Genomic DNA, 17,710 nt, shown 5'->3' on the forward strand with positions numbered 1-17,710 from the left:
TGATCCTTGCAGACAAAGAGAGCCAGTGGAGGGATTTCAGCGCCAGAGAGATGCGGTCCCTGGGCTTGAGGCCAAGGATAAGTCTTGCGTTTCTGTTCTGGATGAGTTGCAGAAGGCACAGAACAGAGGCAGGGAGGTTGAGAAAGAGGCTATTGCATTAGTCCAGCCTTGAGAGAACCAGGGCTCTGGAGACAGTGAGTCGCTGGGGGAAGGTAAGAAAAGGAAAAGTATCTCTGAGGACGTGCAGCTGGTAGTTGGACTTTTTAGAGATGTCCGAAATGTGAGTGAAGCATGAGAGAGTGGAATAGAAGATGACCCCAAGGTGTTTTGCCTCACAGGTGGGTGCAGGGCCAAGGGAGGCCGGCCAGAGAGAGTGGGAATGCGGAGCAGAAGTCCTGATGCGAACAATCGCAGTCTTACTGGCACTGAGGCAGAGGTAGTTTGCAGCACACCATGGCTGAATTGCAGACAGTCAGATATGAGCAACGTAGAAGAGGTTGCTCAGGGTAGGCTGAAGGAGAGTTGCGTGTCATCCGCGTAACACTGGAAGTTAGAGATGAAAGTGGCAATCACACATGCCAGGGCAGCCATGTAGACGTTGAAGAGCCAGGGGGCTAGGTTAGAACCCTGGGAAATACCACAGGTTGAAAGAGTGATAGTAGAAAGAAAGGACCCAAGTTGCACCTTGGATGGACGGTCAGAAAGGAATGAGGTTACCCACGCCAGAGCTTGACCTGTGATTCCCAGGGTGCCACGGAAACGTGCCATCAGAATGTTGTGGTTTACTGTGTCAAAGGCAGAGGAGAGGTCAAGAAGAATGAGCACAGGGGGGTGTTAGTGTCGAGATTTGAGAGCAGGTCTTCACAGGTATTCAGGAGAGCAGTTTCCGTGCCTCTGGATGCTCTAAAGCCAGACTGATGGTTGTGGAGGCAACCAGCAGATTCAGTGTGGAGGGTGAGCTGAGAGATAGCCAGCTTCTCTACGAATTTGTCCAGGAAGGGGGTGATGGAGATAGGGCGGTAGTTTGCCGGAATGGAGGGGTCGGCCAAGGGTTTCTTAAGCAGAGGGTGCACAATGGAGTGCTTAAGAGAAGATGGGAAACCTCCAGTGGCAAAAGAGAGATTGCAGAGATCAGCCAAGGCTGGAGCAAGAGAGTCAATGGGCCTCATTATAAGGGTGGCAGTGACGGTATGAACGGTGCCGGTAAGGCACCGGCCCCGTTCATACCGTCCCACCGCATTACGAGTTCTGCTCGCGGGTTCCTGACAGCCCGCCAGGTCTTACCTGGCGGGCTGTGCGGCACCTGCAAGCAGAACTCGCAATTGCGCCGGCACCGCTATCAGCCATGCTCCCCAACCCCATTTTGCCCTATATGGACTATAGGGCAGAATGGGGATCGGTAGCCTGGCAATACCACCACCCGTGAATGGGCAATTACCGGCCCATTCATCTCATAATGGGCCGGTTATTGCCCAATCGCGGGAGGCGGTGCCGGTAGCGAGCGTGGCGGTAGCCGTGCCTGTCATACAGGCACGGCTACCGCCATGCTCGTAATGAGGCCCAATGTTGTCCTTAATGGTTTTATAGGGGCAGAGGCCTGTTTAGATGAGGCCTTTATTGATTGGACTTGTCTGGTGACCTCATCAGGTGTAGTGGGAGTGAGAGAAGAGAGGACAAGTGGTGGAGGGGCAAAGGCAGGCTCCAGAAGTGTTGGTGTATGATGTGGTGTGGAAGTGAGAGAGAAAAGGATGTCTTGGGTTTTTTCAATGAAGTGTGCAGCCAGACCTGAGCAAAGGTCCTGGGTGGGTGTGACAGAGGAGGAGAAGGATGAATAATGAAGATTACCAGAAAGTAATCTGAGTATTACCTCCACGTCCCTCTTTCTTCTCTAGGTACATACCTTTGAGTTAGGAAGGACGCCCATGCCCACCACAAAAGACACAGACACCAAGGGTAATGTAAAACTCACCCAGCAACAATTTATTCATACAGCAAAAAGCAAAGGCATGCTGACCATGACTCCTATCACCACCTCAACCAGACTCAGCCTCCAGACCACCCACACCATAGGAAGTAGACTGGAGCACCTCCACGTTGAGTTGGTAATGCAGAATTAATGTATTGGGTGTAGCCCATATGGCAGCTCGGCACCAACAAAAGAACCCCCCGTAGGCATGCCCAGGAGGCGGTCACCCCTCTTGTGGACCGACCCTGGACCCACCCTTCAGCACAGAGGCCCACAGACTCATAGAATCAAAGATTTAATCCACCGGCTAATCATTGGAGTGGACACCTGGCGACCACGGCACCCTGCCCCGTGATCAGTGAGACAAAAGGACTCTCTCTGGGACAGATAATGTAAGACCGCCCACTTGACATCCAGATAATGCCAAGCCTCCTCCTTAGGAGAGGATGGAGCAAGAATGAAAGCCAAGAGAACCACCTCCTGAGACCGATGGAACCAAGAGGCGACCTTGGGCACAAACGAGGGGTCACAGCCCAGCACCAAAGACTCCTCCTAGACCACCAGAAACAGTGGCCTACGCAAGAGGGCCCTGATTTTCCCCAAATGCTGAGCCAAAGTAATGGCAATCCGGAAGGTAGTCTTCAGCATCAACCATTTCATCTCCACCTCTTCCTAGGGCTAAAATGGAGGCTTCTGCAATATGGACAGGACAGAGGAAGGTCCCACGGGGAACACCAACTGGGCCCAAGGGATGAGTATCTGCTACCGTTTTCAAGAGCGTTGAGCCAGAGCCTCCCCACGTACCGTAGGGGACCAGGAAACCTGGAAAGCCCGAATGGCCGACCACTGAGAATAGAGAGTAGAGACCACCAACCCCTTCTCCGCCCCTTCATGAAGAAATTGCAAAATGTCTGGAGGCCACACTCCAGTGCCAGAACACACTTCAGGGAACACCAAGCCAGAAAATTAGCCCAATGACAGTCAGAGGACTTAAGTGTAGAGGACTGGCGCACCCTCTAGATCATCCCAGCCATTGCAGCAGAAAGGCCTAATGCCAGGAGATCCCTCCTATCAGTTTCCAGATACCCCCCAACGGATGAGAGAGGAGAAGGGGGACATTGACCAACTGCAATGGAGACGGCCATCTGAGCAACACCCAAGTCGAAGCTAACTGCATCTCCAGAAGGCCCAGGAACCACCCCCTCTGAGGCCAGTAAGGGACCACCAGGATAAACACACGTGGAGATGATCTGATTGTGCTGATGACCTGCAGAATCAGGGGATTTGGAGGAAAAGCATAAAGAAGCTCTGAGGGGCCAAGTCAAGGGAAGAGTGTCCACCCCCCCACCAACCCATGGGGTGCAGAGTCCTCAAGCAAAACCAGGAAAGTTGAGAGTTGCAGGGGGAGGCAAAGAGGTCCATCCAGGGATGCCGAACCACCGACACACATCCTGAAAAACCTTGGGACAAAGAGACATCTCCCCTGAGACCGGAATACCCTGCGGAGCCGGTCCACAGTCACATTGTCCACCCCCCGGATATGGACCGCTCTCAAGGAGACCAGGTGTGCCGTGGCCCAGGTCCAAATGGACAAAGCCAGATCCTCCAGGGAGCGGGACCCCGTAGCCCCCTGATGGTTAATGGAAGCAAGAGCCAAGGTGTTGTCTTTCCGAACCATAACATCAGTCCACTAGATCGAAGACCTGACGACCACCAAAGCCCTTCGAACACCTGACAACTCCTTCCAATTGGAGGAGGGCAGCTTCAAAAGAAAAGAGTTCCAGTGAGCACGGAACATACTCAAAGGTAAGTACTGGGAAGAGGAACGGGACATGGAGGTAATGTCTTATTCATTCAAATGAATGTTAAATTAATTTTAATACATATTACATTCACTTCAATGTGTGCAATATTCATTTCAATGGGTTTCATATTCATTCCATTGCATGTCCTATTCACTTCAACATGCGTCATATTCATTTCAATGGGTGTCATATTTATTTCAATGCATGTCCTATTCATTTTAATGCATGTCGTATTCATTCCAATGCATGGTATGTTCATTCAAATGCATGTTATATTCACTTCAACATGTGTCATATTCATTTCAATGGGTGTCATATTCATTCCATTGCATGTCGTATTCACTTCAACGTGTGTCATATTCATTTCAATGGGTGTCATATTTATTTCAAAGTGTGTCATATTCATTTCAGTGGGTGTCATATTCATTCCATTGCATGTTCTATTCACTTCAAAGTGTGTCATATTCATTTCAATGGATGTCATAATTATCTCAATGCATGTCCTATTCATTTCAATGTGTGTCTTATTCATGCCAATACATGTTATATTCACTTCAATGTGTGTCATATTCATTTCAATGGGTGTCATATTTATTTCAATGAATGTTATATTCACTTCAACCTGTTTCATATTCATTCCAATGGGTGTCATATTCATTCCAATGAATGTTATATTCACTTCAACCTGTTTCATATTCATTTCAATGGGTTTCATATTCATTCCATTGCATGTCCTATTCACTTCAACGTGTCATATTCATTTCAACGTGTGTCATATTCATTTCAATGGTGGTCATATTCATTCCATTGCATGTCCCATTCACTTCAACGTGTGTCATATTCATTTCAATAGGTGTCATATTCATTCCATTGCATGTCCTATTCACTTCAACGTGTGTCATATTCATTTCAGTGGGTGTCATATTCATTCCATTGCGTGTCCTATTCACTTCAACGTGTGTCATATTAATTTCAGTGGGTGTCATATTCATTCTATTGCGTGTCCTATTCACTTCAACGTGTGTCATATTCATTTCAATGGGTGTCATATTTATTTCAATGTGTGTCATATTTATTTCAACGTGTCACATTTATTTCAACGTGTGTCATATTCATTTCAATGGGTGTCATATTCATTCCATTGCATGTCCTATTCACTTCAATGTGTGTCATATTCATTTCAATGGGTGTCATATTTATTTCAATGTGTCATATTAATTTCAATGGGTATCATTTATTTCAACGTGTGTCATATTTATTTCAATGGGTGTCATATTCATTCCATTGCATGTCCTATTCACTTCAACGTGTGTCATATTCATTTCAGTGGGTGTCATATTCATTCCAATGCGTGTCCTATTCACTTCAACATGTTTCATATTCATTTCAATGGGTGTTATATTTATTTCAACGTGTGTCATATTAATTTCAACGGGTGTCATATTCATTCCATTGCATGTCCTATTCACTTCAACGTGTGTCATATTCATTCCAATGCGTGTCCTATTCACATCAATGTGTTCCATATTCATTTCAATGGGTGTTATATTTATTTCAACGTGAGTCATATTTATTTCAACGTGAGTCATATTTATTTCAATGCGTGCCATATTCATTCCATTGCATGTCATATTCACTTCAACGTGTGTCATATTCACTTCAATAGGTGTCATATTCATTTCTTTTTTTTTTTTTTATTTTTTTTATTAATTTTTTAAACCAACCAACAATACAAACCAAACCGCAGTGTAATCAACACTATCGCATTTAACATTCAACAATTAGTGCACACTGCTCCCCTAATCCCCCCTCCCTCCGCGAGCCCGTTTCCATGTCATTTACTGTATCTGTCACAAATGAATGGGCATCGTTATCATCAGATTCTTCCGCATCCACCCCTGTCCCGAATATGCAGGATACCAGTGTCTTCCATGCCGTCAGGGTGCCCAATTTCTCCTCCCAGGACATACAACTCGCCTCCTGCCACACCGCTGTTTCCGCCTCCGCCCATTTCTGCAGGTCACTCCACCACACCTCAACCCGTGGCTTGTGACATTTTTTCCAGCCCATGGCTATCCTTCGTTTAGCTAGCACATATGCTAAGTCTTTTAGTTTGCCTACATGTTTCTGCTTCCGAGGTCTGGGAAACCCACCCAACAGGCATGCCCAGGCGGTGTCTATGGCGAGCGTGACGCCTCTCCCTCTCAGCTTGCACGCCACCTCTCTCCAGAACCCCTCGATCACTGGGCACGCCCAGAACATATGCGTCATGTCCGCATTCTCCTCGTCACACTTAGGGCACGCCTGTCTTCCGGCGTTCCGGAATTTGGATATCCTCAACGGGGTCATATACGCCCTATGCGTAACATATAACTGTATTTGCTGCAATCTGGCATTCCTAGACACCCTTTTGTGATATCCCAGAGCCCGCTCCCACATCTCATCTCCCATCTGGGTACCCATTTCCCTCTCCCACTCCGATCGTAGACATGTCTGTTCCTTCCCAACCTTCGACATCACCATCTCATATAGTCTAGAGATTTCATGCCCCCCTTCTGTCGTATCGTATATCACTCCCATAGTGCCATCCGGTTCATCTACCAAGGTAATCTCAGGCCATAGTTCCCGAATTTTTCTCCCCAATCTGTAATATGTGACATATTGGCCCCCATGCAATCCCACCTCCTCACTAAGTTCTGCGAACCCCTTGATGGCTCTCTCCTGCCATATGTCACCCAATGTCACCAGCCCCACAGTTTCCCAGTAGGTCCTGACTATCCCCCTCAGTTGTGCGTCTTCCCCCGCCAAGGCAACTAGTGGCATCTGCGGAGAGCACGGGAGTGGGTCCCCCATCATTTTGCATGCTCGTCTCCACATCTTCCACCCCAGCCTCACCATTCTCGGATACTCCTTTGTGATAACCTCGGGCAACCAGATGACTTCCTTTAGAAAAAACGGGGCACAATCATGTCCAAACAATCTGAGTTCTGGGGTTTCTTCGTCAGAAAGCCATTTGGACACGAACTGTAATTGGCTCGCTATGTAATAAGCCTCGAAGTTTGGGAGTCTGACACCCCCCTTTTCATATGAGTTCTGTAGCTTCCATAGCGCTACTCTATTTCGAGTACCATGCCACAAGAACTCTCTGCAAACCCCATTTATGTTAGCAAAAAAGCTCTTAGGGATCATGTACGGGATGTTGCTAAAGTAGTGTAGCAGCCTGGGCAGAACCACCATTTTAATCATCGCTCCACGCCCCATCATCGCCAGAGGCAACTTCTCCCAAAACCTCATGCATGCCCGTATTTTCTCGACAGCCATCTCAGTGTTACACCTATGTTCTTCTTCCACCGTGTGGCAAACATCTATTCCCAGGTAACGAAATGTATTAACCGACCAGGGCACCTGCAACACTGGCAACCTTCCTATGGGAACATCTCTATAGCTACCCAACGGGAAGATGCTCGATTTCTGGGGGTTGACCGCTATGCCCGACAACCTCGCATACTTCCCCATCACATCCAGAATATACTGTAAGTTCTCCTCCGGGTGACTCAGATACAATAACAAGTCGTCCGCATATAGGGATATCAGGTGTCTTTCCCCCCCCACTTCAATACCCACAATATCATACTGCTGCCTCAGATACAGTGCCAGAGGTTCCAGAGCCAGTATGTATAACATCGGGGACCAAGGGCACCCTTGTCTAGTGCCTCTGCTAAGTTGCCATCTCTCAGATATGACTGTGCCCGTTCGCACTCTAGCCAATGGGGCACTGTACAGCAACTCCGCCCATCTAATGTATCCCGGACCCAGTCCGTATTCTCCCAAGGCCGCCAGCAGCCACTCCCATCTAACCGAGTCGAAGGCTTTCACAGCGTCCAATGACACTATCGCCATCTCACCCCCATTATTACATCCAAATTCAATCACTCGATGGAGTCGCCTGTGGTTTTGGGTGATATTCCTATCCGGGACATACCCCGTTTGGTCCGGGTGGATCAACTTGCCTATCACTCTCCGCAGTCTATTCGCCAGGACAGCCGTTAGTATCTTACTGTCCTGGTTCAACATAGACAATGGTCTGTAGGATCCACAACTATGCCCGGGTTTATTGGGCTTAGGGAGCGGTATGATGACCGCCTCTCTGAGCGACTCCGGCAGCCTCCCCGTCTCGAACGCCTCATTAAGCATATCAAGCATCGGGGGGAGCACTTCCGCCCCAAACGCTTTATAAAATTCGCCAGGCAGACCATCCGTTCCCGGGGTCTTGCTAGTGGGTAACTGCCGGACGACCGCCTCCAGCTCTTCCAATGTAATTGGGGCATCTAGTTCCTCTCTCTCTTCCATGCTTATCTTGGGCAACCCGATGTCCTGCAGGGTCTCTAGCATTTCCTCCCGGCCTCCACCTCCTAGATCCCGGTATAATTCCCTGTAATAGTCCGCAAATGCCTCATTTACACCCTCTTGGGTATCTATCACCTCCCCATCCTCTCTAGTTATCGTCCTAATCGGGGGTCTCGGGGTTTCTCTTTTATACAGCCATGCCAGGAGACGGCCTGTTTTGTCTCCTCCCGCGTGTTGCCTCTCAATATATTTTTTATAATTCAGGTTACAGAGCCTCTCCCATAGTTCCGTACACTGCTGCTGCAGCTTAAGCACCAGGTTGTTGTCTATGTGCTCGCTCTTCAATGCCTGTTCCAGCTCGCTTTCTACTCTTTGTAGGTCAGCCAGGACCCCATTCTGCAAGCCTTTTGATTTGGCGATTGCCACCCCCCGTACCACCACCTTAAAAGCCTCCCACAGAGTCCCCGCCGAGTCAACGCTGCCAGTGTTTGTCTCGAAATAACTAACTATTTCTTCCCGCACATCTTCCCTAAAAACCTGGTCTTTAAGCGCCTCTGCGCGCAGGCGCCACATCGGGATCCGTGTCCTGGGGCGGCCATATTGCCATTCTATCACTGGTGTCATATTCATTTCAATGTGTGTCCTATTCATTTCAATGCATGTCTTATTCATTGAATTTCAGTGTATGTCATACTCATTTCAATACATGTCATACTCATTTCAATACATGTTATACTCATTTCGATACGTATTATAGTCATCTCAGTGTATGCCTTACTCATTTCACTGCATGTTGTATTCATTTCAATATGTCACATTCACAGAGGTGTAATTTTGACTTGAACGGCCTCCCATAGTATACGACTTGTAGCGATGACACGTAGGCTGGCAAATCGGTTGAGCACACCGTGGGCCATTTGCGGGCGAGCATCGAATGTTCTTCTCTGGAGAGCAAGCGGGAAACACATGGCATTATTTGTTGCAATTTATACACCAGTCAGTCATGATGCATGGTTTTCGAGGCGCACATTAAGACATTCTCTCAGAGCTTGTCGTGGGACTGGTGCTTGGAGACAGGTTCCTTGTGTTGGCTGTAAGGGGATGGGGTCTGAATTGGATTGCTTTTGTTGCATATCTGGGAAGGCCTCGCTGATTAGGGTACTCGTGCTGTATACCCAGAGGTCTCTATAAGTTGTGCACCTGGTTTTGTGTGCACGTGATGGCCCATGATTGGGTTTCTTAGTTTTGTGTGTGCTGAAGGTGCCTCTGAACTGTGTTTCTTCTTAAGTCTGTAAGGAATGATGTCTCTGAGGTGGCGCTCTTGTTGTGTGGCTATGGATAGTCTCTGAGTTGGGTCGTTCGATTGTATATAGGTGAGGATCATGCTGGGCTCAGCTCCTTATCTTGTGTGTATGGGGTGATTTCTCAAAGTGGGATGCTTGCTTTGTGTACGTTTGATGGCCTCTGAGCTGGGATGCTCACTGAACTTTCGGCAAAACCTCTCTAATTTCTTTTCCTTATTTTGTGTGTATGAAATGGAGTCTAGAAGTACGTGTTGGTCTCTATGGAAGGTGTCTCTGAGCTGTTGCGTTTTTTTTTGCCTGCAAGTGTTTTGCTCTGAACTGAGTTCCTGCTTTTGTATGTATGAGACATTTGATGGGATTGCCCACTTGAGAGGTCCTCTCTAAGCGGATGCCTTTCTTCTATCTGCATAGAAGGGCCTCTCTCTGATGGGGTCCTGGGTTGTGTGAATGTCGCGTTATTTCACCGGGTTTTATGCCGGGTGGCTCTGCCATTTTCATGGCCTTTAGAGTGGGTGGGCACGTTAGTTTATTGCAGTGAGGGGGGACATGTGTGATAGTTTTGTTGTTGTATTGATGTGTACAGACATGAAGTAACCATCGCGCTTCATCCGGCCTGTTTCTAGGTGCTGTGCATTGATAACCGCTAGATATCACTCCTGTTATGGCTGAGGGCTCTTGATCAGCAAGCTAACAGACCTTAGTGGTGTCATTTGTCTTGATCTGAGATAGAGTAGGCCATGGTTATGCTACCTTTGGATCTCCAGAGGGAATGGAGGGTGTGTGTATGTTTGTGTGTGAGTATTCACTCTTGTTGCGGAAACCCTGCAGTCGTCTCTTGAAGTCTTTCCCTGCCTACAGGCGTGTGCGGTTCACAGGAACAATCACTGCGACCAGGCAGCCGCTAGGCGGTGCACGCGAAGCATTCATGGGTTGGTAAAGAAAGTGAGGATGATTCCTCACATGCTATAATCTCATTGAGTTGTTGGTATTTCTTCTGGTTAGGTCACAGTGTCTCTACTCTGGCATTATGGGCTTGTGTGATGCGATATTTAGAGCTGTGTGTATTGATTTCTATGGTGGGAAGGGGTGAATTGGCAGCTTGTAGCAATGACTTATATGTCTGCGTCGGGTCTCCCTGAGCAGGTGATGTCAGTTTGCAGCAAGGGACAGCGTATCTGAGCTGGCAGCATTTGTAAGGATAGTTTCTTTGAGATATTGGTGCCAGTTTCTTTCAAGAGACACTTTCTCTTTGTTGGTGGTGTTGGTGTCTACGGGGTGGAAAGGTTTCTCTGCACCAGCGGCATCATTTTGGGTGGTCTCTTAGAGCTATCTGGCGTGATTGTTAATTGAGGGCGAGGCAGTGTATCTGACCCGGGAACCCTGATTTCACGAGAGGGACAGGCACCTTCTCTTTTTTAGAGCCTGAATATTCTGCTTTTGCAATTCATCATGCATGTTTCCAAAATCAGCATCAGCACATGTTCTCCTGCTTTGTAATCTGTTTCTGGTGTTGACCTAAGATTACACTCCTTAATCACTGGCATTGACATGATTCTGGATGGATAGAATGTTAGTAAAACATCTGACTCTAAGTATGTGGATTATCATACCTGGATAACATGGGTTATCATTAGTAGACAGTATGGAATAACATCACTAAATGACAAGGATTCTCTTCAGTATGGATTATCATCACTGGACAACAAACTATTATTGGTGGACAGCGTGGATTACCATCTCTGCACAGCCTGGATTATCATCTCTGTGGAACATTGATCATCATCTCTATACATCATCGATTACCATCTCTGTCCCGCCTGGCTGCACTACATTGAGTAGTTTCTCTATAGAGCAAGGATTATCATCTGTGGACAGCCAGGATTATCATCTCTGCTCTGCACAGCATGCATTATCATCGTCATAGAGCAGGGATTATAATCCCTTTAAATTATTGTATAGCATCTGTGTTTAGCATGGATTACCATCTCTGCACAGCCTGAATTATCATCTCTGTGCCACATTGATCATCATCTCTATACATCATCGATTACCATCTTTGTCCCAGGTGGGAAGCAGAGATTATTATCTGTGGACACCTTAGATTAAAAAACCAATACATCTTTTATTATCTATGAACAAAGATCCAGGTAGAACAAAATAAGTACATCTCAAAAGCATTAAAAAAAATCCAGCGCCAGATAGCTCCTAACAGGGAATTACTGTGACAAGGTTATGGAAGAGCTGCATACTGGAGATATTCTATGGGCTGGCTGGTGAGGGGCTCAGGTTGTGGGGTGCATTCAAAGGCCCCAAACCAAAGGTCACTTTCACATGAAAAGTAGGATTTTTCAATACTGACGCCAAAACGGCTAGGCGTGTGTATTTGCAGCTTAAATTTGAAAATTGTACCACTGCTAACAGGAAAAATGTCCGAGAAAAAAACATGGTGCGTGTTGACAATAAGTAATGTAGATTATGTTTCGCATGCAAAAAACCAGCAGACATTTGAAAGGAAAAGCCACTCTATTTTCATGAAAAGGTGTCTCTAGGCCAGAGGCAAACCTTTTTGCTGGCTGTTGAACACATGTCACATGGAACTTCAACACTGGAAGGCTGGCATCGTAGTGTTTACAACTGCAATAAAATGTGGCTTGCTCTGGCAGATGTGGAATGCCAAGTGTTCTTTAGACTGGCTGTCTCTGCAGGACGCATGAGCACAATGTAGACAGTAGGTGTAAAGAGGGGAGCTGTGAAGACAATTCTATTAAGGGAGCCGGAAACTCCAACTTCAAACAGGTAACCCACTTCGAAGAGACTGATAAAGAAAAAACTTTGGTTACAGGCGAGCCCAGTGATACCGTATGGCCTGAAGGGAGGAGAACTGCCATTTGTCCCACATGAAGGTTTACGATTAATTTAGAAGGACTATTAGCATTCAGGACTTTTTCACAGCAACCATAAGGCGTGTTTTCTTCATTTATGTACCATTGTTTAGGTAATTTCAAGGTGATTTTGAAGATATAAAATTCTTGCACCTACGAGTTAGGGAACTGTAATGGCCAGTTAAACTAGGTTTCTGGCTGAACAGAACTTTTTCCAAATGCGAGTGTTGGTGAACGGGTGGAGAATGACATTAGGAATATGGGTAATAAATTACATATTTATAACTGTTATGCTTTTTACGGAAACGGCACAAAATAGCCACATGGCTGTGCAAAATGGTGAGGACCTGGCTGTTGTCTTATTTAATTCCCCATGATTAACTGAAAAGGAAAATATATATGTTATGGCAGTTGCTAGTAAAATGATGAAGTTTGGCCACATAACTATATTTTAGAAAATATTTGACATGCGAACAATTGGGGCTTGTAAATTAAGTTTTCATATGTTTGCTCCAGACCTTTAACCCAATCCTGACTGGGAGGCTGGGTTTGGGAGGAGAGATAAGGGTAACTGTCCCATCTTAGTTGTGAGAACTCTGGCAGGGTACTTCCCCAAGATTGTTAAATTGGTGTGCATTTTTTAAAGTGCTCACACAGCCTGGGGGCATTGAGGTGCTGTGACAGGAGTTTTTGTTTTGTCTTAGTTGAATATTTATAATGCGCTTAAATACCCAGAGGTTTCTAAGCACAGACCTGGGGATTGAACCTGTGCTGTTTTGTGGTGTCTTGCTTCCAAGGTGAGCACGTTGCCGCTGAGCTATGCTCCCGGGACATTTCTGTCCTGGGTCATCGCTGCTATATAAGGGGGACTGCACTAGGAGGAAAGGAGAGCTGCTGAAATTTACCATCAAAAGAGTGCTGCTGCCACTTACACCTGACAGCTGCAAGGAAACACCAGAAGAGATTGCTGAGAGTGCACCTGGGTGGAGCTGTCTATTGCTAGGAAGGCCTAAACGCTGACTGGGTTCTATGGTGGAGAGCGGGATGCCATCCTTGAGAGTGGAGTTACCAGACCCCTGCCTTATCTTTCCAGAGGGTCCTGACATGCAGCTGGCTGTCCTGAACTCTAAACAGAGGATTTCTATGTAAGTAGAACTGAGCCCTGGGAAACCCAATGGTGGGGAGTCTGCTTGCCCTAAATCATTTCCCTTTATAGTGGGGCAAAACTGTGTTGATCCTTAGCTTATTTAACTAAAAAGATACATTTAATTAATTCCCCATTTGGTGGAACACAACTGGGTGATTTCTGTTACAATTCGAAATTAACAAAGCTCACTTCCCAGTGCCTATAATTTAATTGGGTAATCATGTTTGTCCTGTTGACCCTGACTTCTTCAAGGAAGAGGGGCGTCTTTGTTATTAAATCGGTCCAATCTTTTTGTCCAACTTTCCCATAACACAGGCCTTTCAGTGCAGGGGGGTCTGAATCCAAAATTCCCCAAATCATTCAATTTTTTCTGTCCGACTTCCCAAACACAAACCAAAGTAGGGGGGCGGGTCTGAGAAACAATCCGCTAAATAACCCTTTGTTTATTTTAAACCAAAAGTGTGGGTGAAATCATAATTGCCATATGTATTTGTACCAATCTTGAAATCTTACTGCTGGCCTATTAGCCTGCAGGAAAATCTAAATTGTGCAGCACTACTTCTATAAATGTGTTCACTGACCAGCGGCAATTATTTCTTGAAGTGAAATTTGTAGAAAGTAAAGAATTGTGATTTGTGTTCTTTTCAACGTACTTTTGTGATTTATTTTTGTTGAGAAAAGTTTATTGTGTTGTGCCACGGAAAGTGGTATTTGACATTTTCGTGCAAATTTCTATTACTTTTAATTTAAATAAATACAAATATATTTCCTGTAAACCGGCCTGGTTCTTGGCTCATTGTTAGCTCAGGGGATGGGGGGGGTTCCAACAGGTATGATATGTGTCTGAAGTAGGGCTGAATAAAATAATCTGTTAAACAGTTTGTTTCGGGAAACCTTGAGTGGGGAGGGAAGGAACTCCCTGTGTTGAGAGTGGTCCCTCAATAAACCGTTAAAAGGTGCAGTGGGACACGATTGATGATAAAACCATTCAGGTTGAGTTGAGGTACCCTAGCAGGTGTACTGACCGGATGTCTAATGGACTGTGTTTAAAGTCAGCCTATTGCCTAGATCACGCTGTGTGCCACTGTGGAGCTTATCAAGTTTGTCTTCGTCACACTCAAACCCTCTGCATTTCTCTTGCAGGAATGACTTCTTATGGGTAAATGTGTTTAATAGCCTTTGTTGTTTTCAATGGGTGGGATTGCTGGCTGTCCGTCCTCCCAGCCTGTGTGCCACAGAGCTGTCTTGCATGAGCATCCGTACCATCTGGAAGTCAAAGGGTTATACTCACCAATTCTACGAATGGCTGAGAAGACTTGTCAAGGTGTTCTGGGTCCCCGTCTCCTCTTCAGGAGGAGACACTTCTTCTTCAACTTCTTCAACTTGAGGAACTCTGGGTTTCCGTCTCTTCCACACTGTTAAAGAGATACAAATAGATTTCCATCAAGGGTTCATGCGCAGACAAAAGAAGGGCCCTATCTCTGCAATTGTATCTTTGCTCACTGCAAGTCATATAAAAAAGGAAGGCCTGCAGCTGACTGGATAACTGGGTTCACTGGTCTAGTACTGGCACCAGAGTCCCAAACCACAAACCAAGTGCAATATGGCAGCCATTTTGGATCATCACCCATCTTTATGGTCCCTATCTCACACTTAAACACGTATTGGATTACCAAGGATCTCCTAATGCCCGCCTCCTTTCTTGGCACTTATTTATATAATGAATTATATCGATTATCAACCAGGAATGTAACCTTACACTACACAAAAGGGCCCTTCCATCCACTCTCTTCCCCACGCCTTGCTCTTAACGCTCTGAAGCAGTTTCTGCGTTCTGCATATTATAAAACCACCAGTAAATAACTAACTACACTCTAAAACTTCAAAGACGGTGCATTTCACATCTGTGACCTGGTAGTCGTTTGATCTGGTATCGCCTTTGCTGGCACCCTAAGGCCATCACCACTCTCTGGCCTCTTGCAATATCCAGCAACGTTCTGATGACCTCTGTGCTTTTTTACACGAGTTCAGTTTTCATCTACGTTAGCCCCCTGCTGACAAAGAGCAGTGGATATTTAGTGTTTCAACTCCTCGCTGGCTGCCTGTCCTGTGTAATTTGCACCTATTAACCCCCTCGCTGCACGCCAAGGCTGCTTATCAGTGTTTTCCCAGTGCAAGTAACGAGGCCCCAAACAGCATGTTGAAAAGGGCTGTCAAGATTCCTGACGCATCTTCAGCCGGCACTAGGAGTCCCCCTTTTTCGGTTCATCAACTGATGCAGCCTTGCCTTCGTACAAATATTCCAGCTGTCATGATTATAAACCAATCATACAGGCCCATCTTAAGCACTTATGGGGCCCTGGGCACGGCCATCTTTTGGGCCCCCCCTCCACCAAACCAAAGGAATTAAGGGATGAAGAATAATGGTTGCGCCCCTGCCCCCAACCGTCGCGCTCTCAACCTTTAGGTTGATATGCTGTCTCGCAACATAATAAACACGTTTACTCCCTTTAAGTCCCCTTACCCTCTTCATTCTTGCTCTAACCAGAATGATAAACAAGTAGAATTTGAAGACCAACATTAGCGGTCTACAAAGAGGTTACTGTTCTAGCACATACAGGATACATTTTATCAATAGCATCCAGGAAGGTATGCAGCCTGGAGTATTAATGCAAAAGGTACATGCAACACAGAATAGACAGAGAACTCACATTAGCTGCCTCACAGAATGCAAAAGTGCTCAAGCATGGAGCAGCGAAGACCAAATGGAAGGAAGCAAAAAGCTACACATACCGTAGCATGGATAGTGGATGCAGATTAGAAGCCACCAGGAAGGTGTCTTTATCCAGACACACTGAGATTAGAAGTGGGATATGGTTTTCAAATAGTGTTGCCATTAGATATTTAACACGACAATGCATGCTATGTACCCCGATGGTATATGACGCTACATTCAATAACTGGTATGAAAACCATATTGTGGTGTGCCTGTAGTGAGCAATATAAATATGCTCACTATTAAAGTGGAAGCAACCCTATAGCCAGTGAAACCATGAATAAGGCTTTTATGAAGATCATACCATGAGAAGGAAATCACTCTGAAGGGCTGACAATTTTGAAATGTTTAGGGACTGGCAATATTGAGAGGTTAGGCAATACAAGATTAAATGAGATGCCCATGATCACACATTGGTTAAGGGCTGAAGCTGGGATTTGTGCCAACTACGCAATATCTTCATTTGAACACTTTCTTTTCCAGTTCTTATCATGAACTAAAACAAATTCATTTTATAAAAATGGACTTGGAAAGTACAGAAATCACATTACCAAACATGACCATTTTTAAACAAAATATTATAAAAGGGTGTTATGCAAAATGGGAATGATTGTAGCTTCATTCTCTCCATCAAGGGACGTATCAATCGATATGATTTAACAAATTTAATTAGGGTTTGTGTTTTGTATTTTAAAGCTTTAATTACTTCCAAAACAATGGCTTGTGACATTTTCATTTATAAACATGCATAAAAACCTTTGACTTTTACCAAAAAGCAAACCGTTGTTTGTGTCAAACAAGCAGTCCTTAAAATATGCTTGCCTGAGTCCTGCAATATCTGGCCCGCCCTCTTCTGTCTGCCAACCCGTCCACCCAAATGGCCTACATAAGAAGAAAGATCAAGTAATGGCTAACGAAAATACCAGCAGCATGCAAGAAGGCAAACCTCACAAAAGACAGCACAGTAATGTAAGGTATATTAGATGATTTGACCAGGATTACAGTATCATCTGCTGACAAATCCAGGATACAAGCATGAATGCTTTCTTTCCATAGTCTTGAATTTGGATACTTAGTCACCTCTTGGACTAACAGTTTATGCCATCGTTGGAGGCGATTGCCTAGGTTTTACAAAACCCCATCTGAACAAACCAATTTCTAGACCTTCACCATACGGATGATATGTTAATTTTTATAACAATCCCTATCTGTTGCAGGTACATTGCTGATAATAGCAGATGTTGTTCTGCAAAATCAAGTACATATGCAGGCAGGTTTATAAACATCGGACATAGGAAAGGCTCAGCCAGCCTTGCTGAAATGTGATATTCTAATTTTGCATATGAACACATATCTCTGCAATGGGAGCTTCACACAATGAGCTAACTTCTGAACCATTGTGGCACTCAATTTATCAAGATGCATTTCACTGTTGCCTATTTATTGCACATGATCAACATAATTCCAACATGAAGGAAAGAAT

The 17,710-nt window shown here is 45.5% G+C and overlaps 1 protein-coding gene across 6 annotated transcripts in view; it reads right to left on the bottom strand.

Moving 5' to 3' along the window:
• Window positions 1-5,340: 5,340 nt before the first annotated feature.
• Window positions 5,341-17,710, bottom strand: part of LOC138568528 (V-set and immunoglobulin domain-containing protein 1-like) — a 109,321-nt gene continuing 96,951 nt past the window's right edge. For 4 of the 6 annotated variants that reach the window (XM_069646441.1, XM_069646444.1, XM_069646440.1 and 1 more), the window contains 2 exons: window positions 14,743-14,866; window positions 5,341-9,062 (listed from right to left, as the gene is read on the bottom strand). In XM_069646441.1, coding sequence (XP_069502542.1) covers window positions 14,748-14,866 — 119 coding nt within the window. In that variant the 3' untranslated portion in view covers window positions 5,341-9,062; window positions 14,743-14,747. Of the gene's footprint in view, window positions 9,063-14,714; window positions 14,867-17,710 lie in introns of all 6 variants that reach the window. The other 2 variants (XM_069646442.1, XM_069646445.1) reach the window with 2 other exon arrangements.

Source organism: Ambystoma mexicanum, chromosome 1p, assembly GCF_040938575.1.
Source record: "Ambystoma mexicanum isolate Mex_15411 chromosome 1p, UKY_AmexF1_1, whole genome shotgun sequence".
Taxonomy (NCBI): Eukaryota; Metazoa; Chordata; class Amphibia; order Caudata; family Ambystomatidae; genus Ambystoma; species Ambystoma mexicanum.